The sequence below is a fragment of the Cladophialophora psammophila genome (genome assembly GCF_000585535.1).
Source record: "Cladophialophora psammophila CBS 110553 chromosome Unknown aczJe-supercont1.5, whole genome shotgun sequence".
NCBI lineage: Eukaryota > Fungi > Ascomycota > Eurotiomycetes > Chaetothyriales > Herpotrichiellaceae > Cladophialophora > Cladophialophora psammophila.
The window spans coordinates 886,642-901,645 of NW_006912926.1; the positions used below are offsets into that span (position 1 = coordinate 886,642).

Genomic DNA, 15,004 nt, shown 5'->3' on the forward strand with positions numbered 1-15,004 from the left:
GATGCGTTTTCGGACACAGAGAGACAGACGGACAGACAAACAGACAGAACGCAGACAGAACGCAGACAGAACGCCAACGGTTGTGCCAATTTGATGGAGGAATTGCGTGATCGACCACAACGGCCGGCGCTCTGCAGGAAGATAAGACATGGCGCCCTCCTTTGACAGAAAGCGGCTTGAGTTCGATCCCCTTTTGATTTCGCTCTCAATCAACTCAAGGTCAAACAACCTCATCAGCAACTACGGAGGACCCTGGGGGTGTTGTAGAGAAGACGGGCGAGGAGAGGAAGGAAACACGCCAAGATGGGCCTGCATTGAAACGCGACCTGTTGGTTCTGGGCCGCTGCAGGTTCACACACTTTTGAGGCTGACTGCCCGACTGTCTGACGCCCCTCCAGAGCCCAGAGTCCAGAGTCCAGAGTCTACCTCGTAGAGTCTAGAGGGATTGAGGATTGATTGAGATTTCCTTCCCGACATTGGACTGGCGGTGAGTACAGGGTATGAGCTTCCTCTTGTTCAATCCCATCCACCTCCACCTCCACCGTCGCCCCGCTACTTTTGCCCTCATCGTCGTCTTCTGCTCCATTGCTGTTTTGATTGTCGCTCTCATCCTGGCATCCCCTCACCGTCCAGCGACATCATCTCTGTTGGCTCGTCTGGGTGCGTTGATCTCTCAATTTCCACCGCCTCCCCCCGCTGCCCCCGCCACCCTCTTAAGCTTCATATCGGGCCTTGGCATCAGATCCCAACACAGCATCACCACCAACACAAACACAGCTCCGCACACGACCACCAGCAATATCCACAACAAAAACAACAACAACAACAACAACAACAACAACAACAACAACAACAACAACAACAACAACAACAACAACGCCACAAACACCACACCCCCCTCCCTCCCCACCATGGCATACGAGAAGGAGCTCAAGGTCGCCCAGCTGGCCGTCGCCCGCGCCGCCATCCTCACCAAGGCCGTTTTCCATGAGAAGTCCAAAGGCACTGTGTCCAAGGACGACAAGTCCCCCGTGACCATCGGCGACTTTGGCGCTCAAGCCCTCATCATTGCCGCCATCAAGCACAACTTCCCCGCCGATGAGGTCGTCGGCGAAGAAGAGGCTTCATCTCTCCGCGAACAGAAGGAGCTCTCTTCCAAGATCTGGAATCTGGTCAAGGATGCCCGCCTCACCGACCCCGAGAGCGACGCCCTTCTCGGCGGCCCACTCAAATCTGAAGACGCAATGCTCGACGCCATCGACCAAGGCAACTCGGCCGGCGGCAACAAGGGCCGCATCTGGGCGTTGGACCCCATTGACGGCACAAAGGGTTTCCTCCGCGGCGGACAATACGCCGTGTGCCTTGCCCTCATGGTCGACGGCGTCGTCAAAGTTGGTGTCCTCGGCTGCCCGAATCTCCCGGTCGACGACTCGGCCCCGCTGACAGAAGACATCGGCGCCGCGGCCACTGACGCCGAGGGGAAGGGCGTTCTTTTCTCCGCCGTGGAGGGCGAGGGCGCGACATCGCAACCCTTGACCCGAGGCGCCGTGACAAAAGGACAGCCAATCCGCGTGAGCAAGATCTCCAAGGTGAGCGAGGCGGTTATGTGCGAGTCAGTCGAGCCGGGCCACTCGAGCAAGGGCGACAACGCGCTGATTGCCGAGAAACTGGGCGTCACGGGCCGCCCGGTGCAGATGGACAGCCAGGCCAAGTACGGCAGCGTGGCGCGCGGGGCGGGGGACCTGTACTTGCGCCTGCCCGTGCGCAAGGACTACATCGAGAAGATCTGGGACCACGCCGCGGGCGACCTGATTGTGCGCGAGGCCGGCGGCCTGGTCACCGACGTCAACGGCAAGCGCCTCAACTTCAGCCTCGGCAGGACGCTGCTCGAGAACAAGGGCGTCGTGGCCACGCCGGCCAACGTGCACGCCGAGGTCCTCAAGGCTGTCCAGGAGGTGTTGGCCGCGAAATAAGGGGTCGGAAATCGGACGGACTGGTTGACTGGCGGACTGGCTGGCACGCAGGTAGATGGATAGGAAATAGACAGACAATCAAGGTATGCATGCATTAGAGGAACCAAGAAACGGAATGGAGTGGATTGGACGGTGGGATGGGGACAGTGATTGCACACTTTTGACTACCATACACACACTGCACGCCACCGTATGTCGCAGCAAGCCCATACATGTATCCATACCCGTACCTATATCCACATCCATATCCCGATCCCTCTCCGGGGCATGGATGACCGCCAACGCGGTCAACGCACAGAAAAGAAAAACACAAGGGCAGAATCCGAGCGGATTCCGAACAGACGGAAGGGGACGCGGAGGAGAGGAGAGCGGGGGATGGATGGATGTATAACGAATAGACCGCTGGTCACCAGCCAAGTATAGGGCGTATATTATATATATGCGTATTACTCCGCACCCACTCCGTACATGCATGTGTAGATAGTCGATATAGAGAATTCTTGTCTCGATTCGAATGAGCCTCGAGTCTTGAGTCTTGCGCCACGCCTTCTACATGGTATCATCAACATCCTTCTGTTACTATGGAATATATCCTCCGTGCTTAGAATCCTACAGATATCTATATAGGCATACAATGGAATGTAGTTGAGAACACAGCGGGTTCTTGACAGGTCATTGAATTAAAAGGGATGGGATCCGTCTCTCCAGCCGGTCAGACAGTTGTTTGGTGGTGCTGGTGCGGGTAATGATGCTGGTCGTGCTATGCTGCTGAGGACAAGACCACTTTTCACCTTCCTGTACGCTGTCTCCATTTTGTCTTCTCTCTTCAATTCACTTTACGTCCCTTCTCCTCTCCGTTTTGGCCCTGTCTACTTAATCTTCTTTGCCTTCAACCGGATAGTCTCGTCGTTAACAAAGATGCCCTTGCCTTTGTATGGCTCGGGCTTCCTCCACCGCCGGATTTCCGCCGCGAACTGCTTGATCGCCTGCTTGTCGCAGCCCTCGAGCAGGATCCGCGTCGGCTGCGGGGTCGATGCCTTGACGCCCCGAGGTACACCCATCTCGACCGGGTGCGCGTATCCGAGCTTCAGGTTCACAAACTTTTGGCCCGGGTATTGCGCCGTCTTTGTCTGGGCCGTGTCTTCGATCGTTGCGCGGTAACCGACGCCCACGAGCCTCAGGATGCAGAGATGGCCCTCAGAGACGCCCGAGACGGTATTTTGGACGAGTGCACGCATGGTCCCTAGATCCACGGAAAAAGAAATATGATTGTAAGCACAACTTCTTTTCCCATATAATATATTTCGAGTATCTCTTCCCTCAACAAAGGCTATGGATTGGCAAACTCACCCCACATAGCTCGTTGATGTTTTTCCGCCGCATCCTTGACGTTGATGTTGATCTTCTTCGCAGACTCGTCAAGTTCGGCTTGGAGATAAGGTGGTAAAGGTACGGTCATTTGTCCTGTAACATCCAGAGGCGCGAATCAGTCTCAATGCTCCATGCTCCTCTGTGTCTTCTGTTGCACCCCGGCCCCAAAATCCCTTCTTACCTAGAGGACCCGTAACTTCCAACGCCATGTTCGGCGTGTCTGGATGTCTGCTCCGCACATTCCCTTTGGCCAATTCATAGAATCGTAACGACACTTCGGGGGGAACGGTGATGGGCGCTCGGCCGATCCGTGACTGGTAGCTCGGGGGTTGGGGGGTCTCAGCCAGCGTCGAGGCTTGCCTCGCTCCGAACGGTCGAGATAGCGCTGGGACAAGGAAGAACGGGATCTCGCGTGGACCTGAACTGCTGGCTTCGCGAACCAGGCGGCGGAAGGAGGATTGGAGGTTGCTGCAAGCCATGGTCATGTCTGTAGAGAGTGTCGGTTCGGTATGGGGTGAAGACTTCGGAGTGGAATGAATTGCTAGCTCATCCTCCACGTATTTCGTAGTCTCAGGCTCTTAAGAAGGCCGAGCTGCAGTGCAGCGAATGGTGGCAGATAGCAACTAGGAGGTAGAGCGAGCGTTGGTCCAATGCCTCGATACATGCCTTTTCGTGAACTCCGCAGTCGCTGCATTTGCAGCAAGAAACCTTTGAGCCAATAATATTGCCATGCATTAAGCTCCACCCGTATATTCCACTAGTCCGAATTGGGACACTTCAAGGATGTACCTAATATGTACTTCGTAGTACATGTTGTTGTTGTAATACATGTTGTAGTACCTAGTAGTACATGCTGGATGTACATGGGAGATGGCATCTGTTTGATGCTGGGATAAACAATTCCTGACCGGTACATGCGCGACACCATCTACATACTACACCCTCAACTTCGAGTACTCTCCCGTTTGTTGGTATCTCTGCGTATAACGCGCCAACCCATCCTGCGTTCTCTTCACCAGCTCATACGGATTCGGTCTCCTGGACGGATCAACCCGCAGACAATCCTCTACCAAGCTTGTCAACTCGGACGAGTAGTATCGGCTTCGGTAACCCATCAAGGCGGAATATCCGTTTTTCCGCATTGTGTGTTCTAGTCCCTCCGCTTTTTTGACCATCTCGTCAATGTGCTTGTTGTGCATGTCCGTGGTCATCAACCCGTAGATGTTGGCGCCTATTTGCCAGACGACGTGCTTCATGGAAAATGGGGCATTTCTGTTGCCCAAGATGGGGCGGTCCCAGCTTTCGCCATAGCGGCCGGAGTCCCGTTGTTCCTGCATCCCAGAATTATGAGTTTCCCATTTGTCGGCGTTCTGATGGATACGACGCAGAGAGGAAAAGCAAGGCGAGAGAGCAGAGGATGCGCGAAGTGAACTCACCGGTGGCATCCAAACAATGGTCCCATAATTTTTCCACTTCTTGCTGTTCCTATCATCGTCGAGACTGGTGTACTCGGCCATACCCCAGTCGGCAACTTTCAGCGTTGGGTATGGCATATACTTCGAGCTTCCTGGGGCATCTCCAAGCAGAACTATAATCTCATGAGCTTATTGCAGTTGTCCATTTCTGAGCGCATACCGTTCTCCCCCTTCAAGTCCAGGTGCAGAACGAAATGATCGCCTCGGGGCGAACGGGCACCAATTGAATCCAGCCGAAGAACCTTCATGTGATAACATGCTTGTGCGAAGTCGTTGAATGCTTGCCATACAAAGGCTTCTGGTATTCGCTCACTGCGGTCCATCAATGTATCAGCAAACCCTTTGCTTCTCTGCAACGTCCGTTATTCTGCCCAGGAGGTTGCACTTACTCGCGATCGTCTCGTTCCTTACGCGCCTTGTATGTCTTTATCAGGTCATGCAAGGTCCCGTATCGATAGTATTCGAGATACAATCTCCATTTCGGGCGGTCGCAGTCGAAGAATCTCACTTCACGTAGTGAGGCAACATTTCGACATCCTTGCTTCATCAGCGCTTTCACCAGCGCTGCTTCCGTTGGCACGGTTGGATGGCCGTCCTCATCAACCTCACGATCGTCGAGGTTCGATTGTTTGATAGCAATAACCTGAGCACAGCGTCGGTGAGCATGGCCCCTGAAAAACAAGTTTCCGCCCATCTCCTTACGTCAACGGCCCTACCGTGGTTGTCAAACTTGGTCCATTTTCCGACCATACCAAAAGCCCCTTTCCCGAGTATATCCGTACACTGATCAGTAGAAAACAGGTGTTAGCAGCAGGTCTTGAAGCAGGTGTCGGCAGAATCGTGGCCAAACCATACTTCCCACATATAATCGTCCTCGCGATCGAGCTCAAAGTATGCCCTCGACAGGGCAAATGCCTCTGTTCGTCCATCATACCACCTTATATCTTCCCTCCAGCGCCGTACTCGTCTTATCGTTTTTTCCCTATTGTCCGTCCATTTCGCCCGCTCGTAAGGTGAGTTGGAGGTCTTTGCAACGCGAAGATTGGCTCCCGGGAGGTCTCTGACCCTCATGGTGAGACAACGTTCTTAAAATCAAGGTACAAAACCGTGCCTGGAGTGTTAGCAGCTGGGGGGAAAAAAAAGTTGTCAAAGCAAAGTCAGCAATGTGCAAACGTTGGACGACCAGGATGGAGTCATGTAAGAAGCAGGCACAAAGCAGACATCCACGCAGAGGTTCTCTCGAAGGCAGCCATTGTATAGACTCGAAAAAGGGGACTTTCTTTCAAGTCATACAAACCAAAAAACCGGATCCGGTATCCTTGAAGATGTTTTTCGACGCTTGAACCATCGACAATGTGACAAAGCGAGGCTTCATTGTACAGAAATAGTGCAGGGAGGGCCCCTGAGCGGTAAGCATATCTGTCACAGCGGACGACCATTCTTCTCGGAACTGTAGAGACTTCATAGAAGATGTGAAAGAGCTCCCTTTCACAGAGGTTGAGAGATGAAATAACATGTGTGGAGGAGACCAGAAGAATGGAGATGTACCGAGTTGAAACCTGCACGGGCCACGCTTGGACGCAAACAAACATGCTCTTGGAATCTCCAATGGACTTTCCATCCACCTCGACCACTTCGACGCGTCCCCGTCTTGTTACCAAAGCTGCGAATACTTCATCGTTGAAATGAAACATGTTAGTGCATTCATCATGGAGACATGTAGATGGCCGTGTCATGCTTGAGCTTTCCAACCAGATACCGGTATCTACCGTCTGTGATCGTGCAATTAAATAGATCGAAATCGTCTCTGGAGCAGCGGCCGGACATATTCGAGAAGGAACAAGCGCTTTCGGAGAGTCGGAGACAGGTCTGGAAGAAACAACGAAAACAGTGGTACCAGTCAACTTCATTGGAATTGAGAGACAACAACATCAGATTCAACAACCTTCTGAACCTCATGGAGACAGACAGCCATGCACTTCGTCATCTCGTGCACCGTTCCTCCGCGCCCTGTATTGCCGCATTGGAGCAAAGAATAGATAGGTACCGCAATATTATTAGATTCTGGATCGCCTGGTGAGGCGGGGATTCGACTTGCTTTTCGAAAGGTTAGCCATTCACGCCTGGCTTGTCTTGTGCTCTGCTGATGCTTCAAAGTAAACCATAGTTGCCGCTAAAATGAGAAGCAAAAGTTATAATCAAAGTGAGCGAAATGGTGTCGCTGCGTCATCAGGGCTCTCCCAACCGTGCTGCATTCGTTCCTCTTGAAATCCACAAAGGTTCTTCCATTGTCGTCAAGCAGCTTGGAGTTTCGCGAGAAGGGCGTCAAGTTCCGTCCAATTCGACTGGGTCATTGCAAATTTTCGGTGCTTACGAGACACAATATGCTTTTTTTTTTTTCCAAAATCAGTTTATGGGCTCAAGATGCGTTTCTCAGTCACTTACCTCGTCAAAATCTTCATATTTGTCACGGCAGTTCTCACAGTACCCTGGCTTAGGGTCTCTCCTGATAGCCTTCTTCCTCCTTGACGGATGCACGGCGCGTTCGGCCGCAATGTCATCGGCATGCGAATCGGTTTCTTCTTGAATGCCGCCCAACTTCTCTTGTGCTTTGCTTTTGGCTGCTCTTTGCGGAGCGGGGCCTCGCGCAGTCTTCAAAGCTCCGACAAGGTCATTCATGCGATGAGATGAAGGAATAGAACCAACGGAAAGGCTGCCAGTATGGGTGCGCTCAAGGACCTGGCGCTGCAACTGATGATGCACCTCTTTACTGGTGCCGGCTTTGACTCCAGTGGCCGCCGTGGAAGAAATCATCTGGGACTGGATTGCCGAAGTAATGTTTGATCTTTGGATCCCGGATGCTGCTGGCTCTCGACCTATGTGGAGCTGAGGTGGCTGAACGAATTCGATTTCGTCTCGCTTCGGCATGGGAGGAAATGATGGTTGACGTTCCATGGCAGCGGCGTGAATCTTCAAGTCCTTCTTCTCTTTGTCTAGGTCCACAGAAGCATTGGCACTGTTATTGACCACTTGCAGGGCCTTTCGGGGGCTGACGCGGCGGGGAGAATCGAGTCCGGCGGCGGTAACAGCTACATGAGATCGTGTGCGAGGAATATTTTGTTCGCGTCGTTGCTGTTGTTGACGTTGCTGTTCCTGCTGGAGGGCAAGCCTCTGGGCTCTCTTCTGCTCCTGCTCGATATCCTTCTTCATGGCAGGATCCTCGACGAATGGGCATTTTCCAACGCTGGCAGACCGGAATTGAGGCCATTCACCGTCGGCCCTCTTTGCCACTTTTGGGTACTCCCTGACCAAGGTAGGACGATACTTTTCATCCATGTCATGAACATAGATGAAGGGACCTTTGAATGCGACTAGAGACATAAACGGAAGCTCCCTCTCCGAAGCAACTCCGAGTTTCTCGTTCCTCAAGACCTCCCCCAGATCTTCATGCTGATGCCGGGTGGTATGTGCCGATGCCCTGGTGTGATGGCCATGATTTCCACCGTCATCAAGCACAGAGTTGAGCACTCTTTGTAGTTTGTCAATTGAATAGATCTTCATGCCCATTTCTTTCCCTCTGACAAGAATGTCCATTGGATTGAATCCGTTGCGCGTCACGTTGGGGCCAGCAGATCCGCGAGGGTTCTTCTCGAGCAAAGACGGATTGATTGTTTGAGGGTGGTCTTCGATCGGAGAGGGTTGCGCAGACTCATCTCCACCGGCGGTGTTCTTCCCCAGCTCCGGGGGAATGTGGCGAGCCGTTACTATGTGTGTGACGGCTTTGGAAAAGAACTTTTCTTCTTTCTACACCAAATGTCAGCAGATGCACGGACATGAAACGCTTAGATCTATGGCATACCGCTCCTAGAGCCGTTATGTGTCGGAGGAAGCGTGATTTGACCTCCTCGGAAAACCCATCAAAGTAGAACCTGAAGGCTGGAAACAGTTTTCGATAATGTCTTTGCCATGCTCTGAGTCCCGAGTCCTCTTTAGCATCGACGTTCTTAGTCACACGTAGACTAGCAGTTCGATCTCTGTCTCTGGCAGCCACCAATTTCCGTTGGAAGGCAGTCGAGGCAGACTCCCCATGGCCTCTTTCAAAAACGCGACCTTCCGGCAAGGGCGGTTGTGATGGTTTTTGAGGGGTAACTGGGTTGAAGACCTCCCGGCCGGCCCTATCGACGGCCAACCGTTTGTGAGGAGGTTCATTTTCCTGCTGGGACACGCTGGCTAGGCTTCTAGGGCGTTTAGAGCTGCTGTTGGTGAGCGGGCGGTGAGGAGAGTTGGCGGCATTGGAAATGCTGGCTAGCGGAACTCGACGAGAGGAAGTCGCCATTTTGGAGAGAGGATCGTGGGGCGATGGCGGTACGAATACAGCGGCGGCCATTCATAAGGATAGAGAAGGTGGTCTCTGCTGGCTGGAGGGTGGAGGGTGGAGGTTGGATGTTGGCAGAGCTGGTTGAAGGATGGCAGGGAGGGGTATCTGGTGTGCGTGTGGTATTAGACACCACGCGACAGACGCGCCCGGTGTTTGTCGACTCCAACTCCAACGATGGGGACTAACAGGTGCACATAATAGTGGCTCGATAAAGGATACGTGCAGCAGGACCAGCACAAGCGACGATGACGAGGCCGACGACAGAAGTGAGTGGGAGTAGCAGAGAAGCAGAGAGACAGTGGACGAGAAAGAGAGAGAGAGAGAGCGTGTGAGTGTGTGTGTCGAGTGTTGACATTGGACGGTTCTGGAGAGCAATGGGTAGCAGAGAATTGGAGCTGGTCTTGCTTGGGTCTGGGAGCTGGTCTTGGTGTCTTGGTGGGTCCCAATGGATCCCCAAGCTCGCTGGTTGCTGGTTGCTCGTCTCTATGCCCGGCAACAACCGACCCTCACCACTACTCGGAACTCCGGTTAATAACAACACAACAATCAACCTGCATTGTACCGGGTACTTGTTGAATTATATATTGGTAGTCCTGTCCATTGGTATCCCTATCCCGTATATGGCGTGATGCCAGGGAGCATATCGAGTCTTGTAGCATTACATATGGGCTAGTCATACAATTGCGCCCCCGACTACCCCCCCCCCCCCCGGTAGGTGGCCGGTATCCTAACCCTAACCATTCCAACTGTTAGGGTTGTCGATATGAAGTCGACATGTCCTGGTCCTAGATTCCCGTCATACCGTGGCCTGCTTGAGAATCGTCGCGGTTGATGTCGCTGTCCGCTGGTATATCTTCAACAGGCCGAGACTGCTTCTTATTATGCTCTATGACACACCTGGTGAAAACTCCTCCTCGTTCCCGGCTGTAGCCAATCTAGCCTGGTGCCGAGACATCCTCGATCTGCCAGAACTGGTGCTCTCGTCGTGGCAAGCTAGGGCCTCTTGGACGCATTGAGGTCTTTAAAACCCGGTCGAGTCGAAACAAGTCCGGTTGAACTCGACCTTGTCAAGTTCGAAATGAAGGTTTGTTTGTGGCTGCCCGTCGGTCTCGCGGTTTAGCTGATGATATGTCTTGCCCCAATCTTGCCTAATACACCCGCCTCTTTCGGTTTCGGACTTCGATCTCTTCCCTTTTTCCTGCTCAAGAACCCTAGCATACTGCCGCTCGTCTTCTCAAGCTTGCCACCGTCGCCGAGTATGTCTTGGTGGTGCGGAGCCGTCTGATCGGCCAGACTCGTCCAACTTCCCGACTCGTCCAATACCATCTGGACCCCGCCCCCTTTGCTAGTCTGCCGCGTGGCGGGTATCGGTCGCTGCGGCGGAATCGGTCTGCTGAATGATTTCGAGGACGAGGCAGGTCGACCATGAGGCCCCGACGGCACTGATTGCGGCATTGCTGCTTTCAATTCGTCCAATGGTGGAAAGTTTTCTTCGGGCCGTGGAGGGGTCGCGACCGCGGTGGGCGAGAGTGGTGGTGATCCGTCCGGCGATGTGGGAGCAGAATGTGATTCTGGTTGCGCCATGTCTAATTCAACATGTTCTTCCGGCACGGTGCCAGCAACTGCTGCCGCAGCACTCCTGGAGAATAATTAGCGTTGGATCAAACCGGGGGGGTTTTATTGGCCTTAAAGAGCCCGTCCTTACACATCATAACTTGCCAGCGTGTAGTCGAAAGGCTCAAACATGGTCTCTATCATGCGATGAAGCTCGTCTTCCCGAATTTCCCGGCTCGTCGCATCGTTGCGCAGCTCTGCCCGCGGCTTCTGTTTCCTCGCTCGAGCCTCCAAGGGGGCCTCTTCCAGCAGTAATTCTTCCAGGTCATAGGTGGCGTCGAAGTTGGTCTTCTCGCTAGAGGGAATAAACACGGGAGGGATTTGCTTTCGTTCTAATGCCTCGAAGTTGATGCAAGTGAAGAAAGGATGCGAGGTGAAAGTGTCGAAGCCAGTGGCACCGATCCGTTTTCGTCGGTCTTTCTCGATCAAGTTTGTCATGGCATGGAGGCATGGCATTGATACAGGGGGTTTCGTGACAAAATATCGCGGGTTAGCCGCACAGATGGCGTCGACCAGTTCTTCGTGAGTCCGTCCTTCAAATGGCCTCTTCCCGTAAACACATTCGTACATGGTCACCCCCAAAGACCACCAATCCACTTCACTATAATATCCCGAACCCCTGAACACTTCGGGAGCTAGATAGGCCAAGGTCCCCGACTTGCTCGTTAGAGGCTTCCCAGGCTTGAAGTCGGAGGCGACGTTGAAATCTGCCAAATGAACATGACCGTCGGAATCCAGAAGCACGTTATCCGGTTTGAGGTCTCGATGCACGATGCCTTGGCCGTGAATGTAGCGGAGGGCACAAGCCAGCTCAGACATCCAGAAGCGAATAGTATCCTCGGTGAACGACTTCCGTTGGATGTGGAAACGAAGATCGCCACCGTTCATCAGGTCGACCACAAGATACAAATACTCGATATCTTGGAAACTGTAGCGCAGGTTGCACAAGAATGGGTGGTTCAGATGCTCCAGCATCCGCCGCTCTCTTATGATATTGCGAACGCTTTCGGAGCGAACCACTGCGATACAGTCAGAGATCATGCTGGATGTTCGTTGGGTTGATTCATGGCTAAGAACGGACCTTCATCCTTGCGGATGTATTTCAGAGCAAATGTCAAGCCCGAGTCTTTGCGCTCTACAATGCGAACCTTGCCGAAGGCTCCTTTGCCCACGACCCTCAGCAGACGAAAATGGTTGAGATTGACTGGCGGAACAGTGAGCACATGGACCGTTTTCTCCAGACTTACGTCAAGGGCATGAAAAACCCTCACCTTCATCGGTCAAGACCACGGGTTTGCCCTGGGAATTCCCCATTGACCAGGCGACGCAAAAAGACAACAGAACAAAAAGTCCTCCACTAAGACAGACCTGACAGGGCAGGAGGTAACATAGAGGTGCAACACAGACCGTATAGTTAATTGCAGGTGACGGAAGGGAGTGGCCACTTAGTGTGTTCGTTGGTAAGTATGTGGTGACGGATAGACGCTGGGGATAGCGGTGAAGACTTGCGATGGAGTTGAGCGCCTGATGATCAGGCTTTTGAACCAATTCTGAAGTTTATCCAAGCCACATGACATTCAAGAAGCATATACCAGAGCCTGCCTAGCCAGACAACCGAGGTTGGAAGACCAGGAAGATGGGAACGCCGGCAGGAGGATGCTTGAAAATGTCGCAGAAGCGCCGGGCCCGCGTCCAGACCTAGAATCAATCGATGTATCGGTGCAAGAGGAGCGCTCAGAAAATATTGCCGCGAGATGGATGTTTCGATTCGGGGGTGGAGGAATAGTCCAAGGTGGTACTGGGTAAAAGGCGCGGGATCCAGCACGACTGGGAAAAAGAATTGGCAAGGCGACAAAACCTGACGGGGAAAAGAGAGTTTTGAAATGAGGTTGTCGAGATGCTGAAGAACCAGAGCAGAAAGGCCGGGGAAGCCTGGAGCGGGCCAGAAAGAGGAGGAGATAGTACTCGGTACTAAGTATCTGTGCCAACGGCGAATTCGACTTGAGGATCTTTGAGGACGTGAAGACGGCGGTCAGGGTCCTAATACCAGAAAGTGCAATAGCCGAAGCATCCAGTGTCCCTTCTAACGTCGTTTAGTCTGGTAAGGCGGAGGCCAACCTTTTGACAGGGGACCGGGGGCGAGGTGGTAGTCGCTGCTACTCCAGTTCCAGAAGTTAGGCTGTCAATCGGATCTGCAAAGGGAAATGTGAGAAAGGGGGGGGTTGTCTGTGCGGTGAATGACAATGAATTAATCGACTCCGGTATAATGTGGAGGTGGTGACCGGAGGTTCCAGCACGACTGAGCCTTTATGGGAGGTGGAAGGAGGGGGGAATGACCGGGGTGGAGATAGAGAGGGAGTGAGAGAAGGGTAAAAGAAGCAATGAAGAATACGAGGAGAATGAGCAGTTGTGATGGGGTGGATTTGGATTTTTCTCGAAGGCGGCCAAGACGAAGGCAACGGGGAGATGAGGAGGCGATGAGGAGGCAATGAGGAGGCCATTTTGCTCATGACCATGTCCATCTGCGTCCCCATCAGCATGAGAAATCGTCCGTGTCAGAACGCACATGGCAAACCAAGGCAAGACAAGACCAGACAAGACGAATTGGAACATTGCAAAATGGGGTGAAATCTCCTTTGCGGCGGGTCTCCTGTTCTCTCTCGTTCCGTTCTCTTTTCATGCTCTGGCTCTCCCACCGGGTGGCGTCAAACTAACGTCGTCGACATTTTCCTTTTCTTTTACGTACCACGTACGAGGCAACAGACTGACTGACTGATTGACGGATTCATCGACGGACTGACCGAGTCATAGATGCACGCAGAGACACACCTTCCCCTCATACAAACCTACTTACTCGGTACAGGCCTCACGGCTCGAGTCAAACTCAATCATGATTCATTCCTCCGGCCATACTTAGTTCATATCGTCCTACTTACTACGGTAAATAGCCCCAGCACTGGCTCAATCACCCTCCTCCATCCCCATCGCCCATCGCCCATCGCCCGTCGCCCATCGCCCATCGCCCATCGCCCGTCGCCCATCGCCCATCGCCCATCAAAACGCCGTCCCATCCTCTAACCACGCACTTGAGCCCTAACGAGTTAGCGGCACCTGTTGCAGGCTGCGACCACGGCTGACCACGTTTCATCATCCGGGGCCTTACCCCTTTCTCTGGGCCTAGTGGCCATTTCTTGATTATACCTATCTAAGGACCTCCCTAACCATCAATCGCCAAGCTGCCATCTCGTCGCCGGTGACTGGCCTGGCTGCTTAAACCGATCGCAGATTGTCTCCTTGCATCAGCTGTCAGAAAAGACATCTACATATCTGCCTTCCCTTCCATTGGCGCCCGGCATCTGGCACCCCCCCCCCAAAACTCCTTTCCCGCGCTCTCTGCCGTATCCGAGAGAAACCGAGGAATTTGGGTTTTTCCAGAAACAAAAGAAGAAGAGCCACGAGGGCGACATGCAAGAGGTCGTGGCGGGCCCCCTTCTGACTGGCGCACCCCTTGTGCCGGACTGCTCCCACTGGCGGCCTGGTCTCAAAAGGTGGAAAAGGTGGCTGCCACGTTGCTGCTGCAGCTGACCCTGGTTCTGAAACAACTGCTTGCGTCTGCATTGGCTCGGACGAGGCAAACTTTTCCCTAGTACCCATGTCAGCTCTTACCACCGACACTACCGCCACTTCCAATCTAGGGCCCCTTGGGAGCTCCACGAGAAAGCACCAGCAACTCGTTTTGCCATTCTTTGGCCTCGCCGAGTTTGGATCCCGGCCTGTGCGTTCTGGACGCCGTACTGTAGGACTCCCAAGGACTCCGTACTACGTCCTCCATCCAGTAAAAGTACCACGCGTTTACCAGTCTGCCTGTTGAGCCTTGACCCAGTCGGGCCAACTACGTAATATATTTACTGGTATGTACAAGTACAAGGCCTGAGTCTGGAAATTGGTCCTCCATAGTCCGGCGCCAAGTTGTTCCTTCCGATGACGAAAGCAGTGCCACTCCTACACACACTTGGCCTTCCCACTCATCCTCATCTTCCCCCAACATCTTCAGCCTTGATTTCCATCCTTTTACCGAGTACGAGGTACAGCCAAATGTTTCTCATCCGACTGACTTAGTACGTGGACAAATTGCTAGCCTTAGAGAAGCATCTCTTGGCTAGCCAACCTGCCGGCTAAGCACGCAAGCGGAG

General features: G+C 53.2%; 5 protein-coding genes across 5 annotated transcripts; 1 reads left to right on the plus strand and 4 right to left on the minus strand.

Annotated features, from left to right (window-relative positions):
• Positions 1–911: 911 nt before the first annotated feature.
• Positions 912–1,973, plus strand: A1O5_03960 (3'(2'),5'-bisphosphate nucleotidase; the record flags this gene model as incomplete). Its single annotated transcript, XM_007744569.1, has 1 exon — positions 912–1,973. The coding sequence occupies one exon, from the start codon at positions 912–914 to the stop codon at positions 1,971–1,973; it is 1,062 nt and encodes a 353-aa protein (XP_007742759.1).
• An 869-nt stretch (positions 1,974–2,842) lies between these two features.
• On the minus strand, positions 2,843–3,823 carry A1O5_03961 (uncharacterized protein; the record flags this gene model as incomplete). The annotated part of the gene is made up of 3 exons (XM_007744570.1): positions 2,843–3,216; positions 3,324–3,437; positions 3,526–3,823. The coding sequence occupies 3 exons, from the start codon at positions 3,821–3,823 to the stop codon at positions 2,843–2,845; spliced, it is 786 nt and encodes a 261-aa protein (XP_007742760.1).
• Positions 3,824–4,279: 456 nt separating this feature from the next.
• On the minus strand, positions 4,280–5,569 carry A1O5_03962 (serine/threonine protein kinase; the record flags this gene model as incomplete). The annotated part of the gene is made up of 5 exons (XM_007744571.1): positions 4,280–4,714; positions 4,781–4,932; positions 4,980–5,131; positions 5,209–5,462; positions 5,522–5,569. 5 exons carry the CDS (start codon positions 5,567–5,569, stop codon positions 4,280–4,282), a joined length of 1,041 nt encoding a protein of 346 aa, XP_007742761.1.
• Positions 5,570–7,113: 1,544 nt separating this feature from the next.
• Positions 7,114–9,155, minus strand: A1O5_03963 (uncharacterized protein; the record flags this gene model as incomplete). Its single annotated transcript, XM_007744572.1, has 3 exons — positions 7,114–7,206; positions 7,265–8,623; positions 8,679–9,155. 3 exons carry the CDS (start codon positions 9,153–9,155, stop codon positions 7,114–7,116), a joined length of 1,929 nt encoding a protein of 642 aa, XP_007742762.1.
• A 1,158-nt stretch (positions 9,156–10,313) lies between these two features.
• Positions 10,314–12,125, minus strand: A1O5_03964 (AGC/YANK protein kinase; the record flags this gene model as incomplete). The annotated part of the gene is made up of 4 exons (XM_007744573.1): positions 10,314–10,836; positions 10,903–11,830; positions 11,893–12,015; positions 12,083–12,125. The coding sequence occupies 4 exons, from the start codon at positions 12,123–12,125 to the stop codon at positions 10,314–10,316; spliced, it is 1,617 nt and encodes a 538-aa protein (XP_007742763.1).
• Between the last annotated feature and the right edge of the window lie 2,879 nt (positions 12,126–15,004).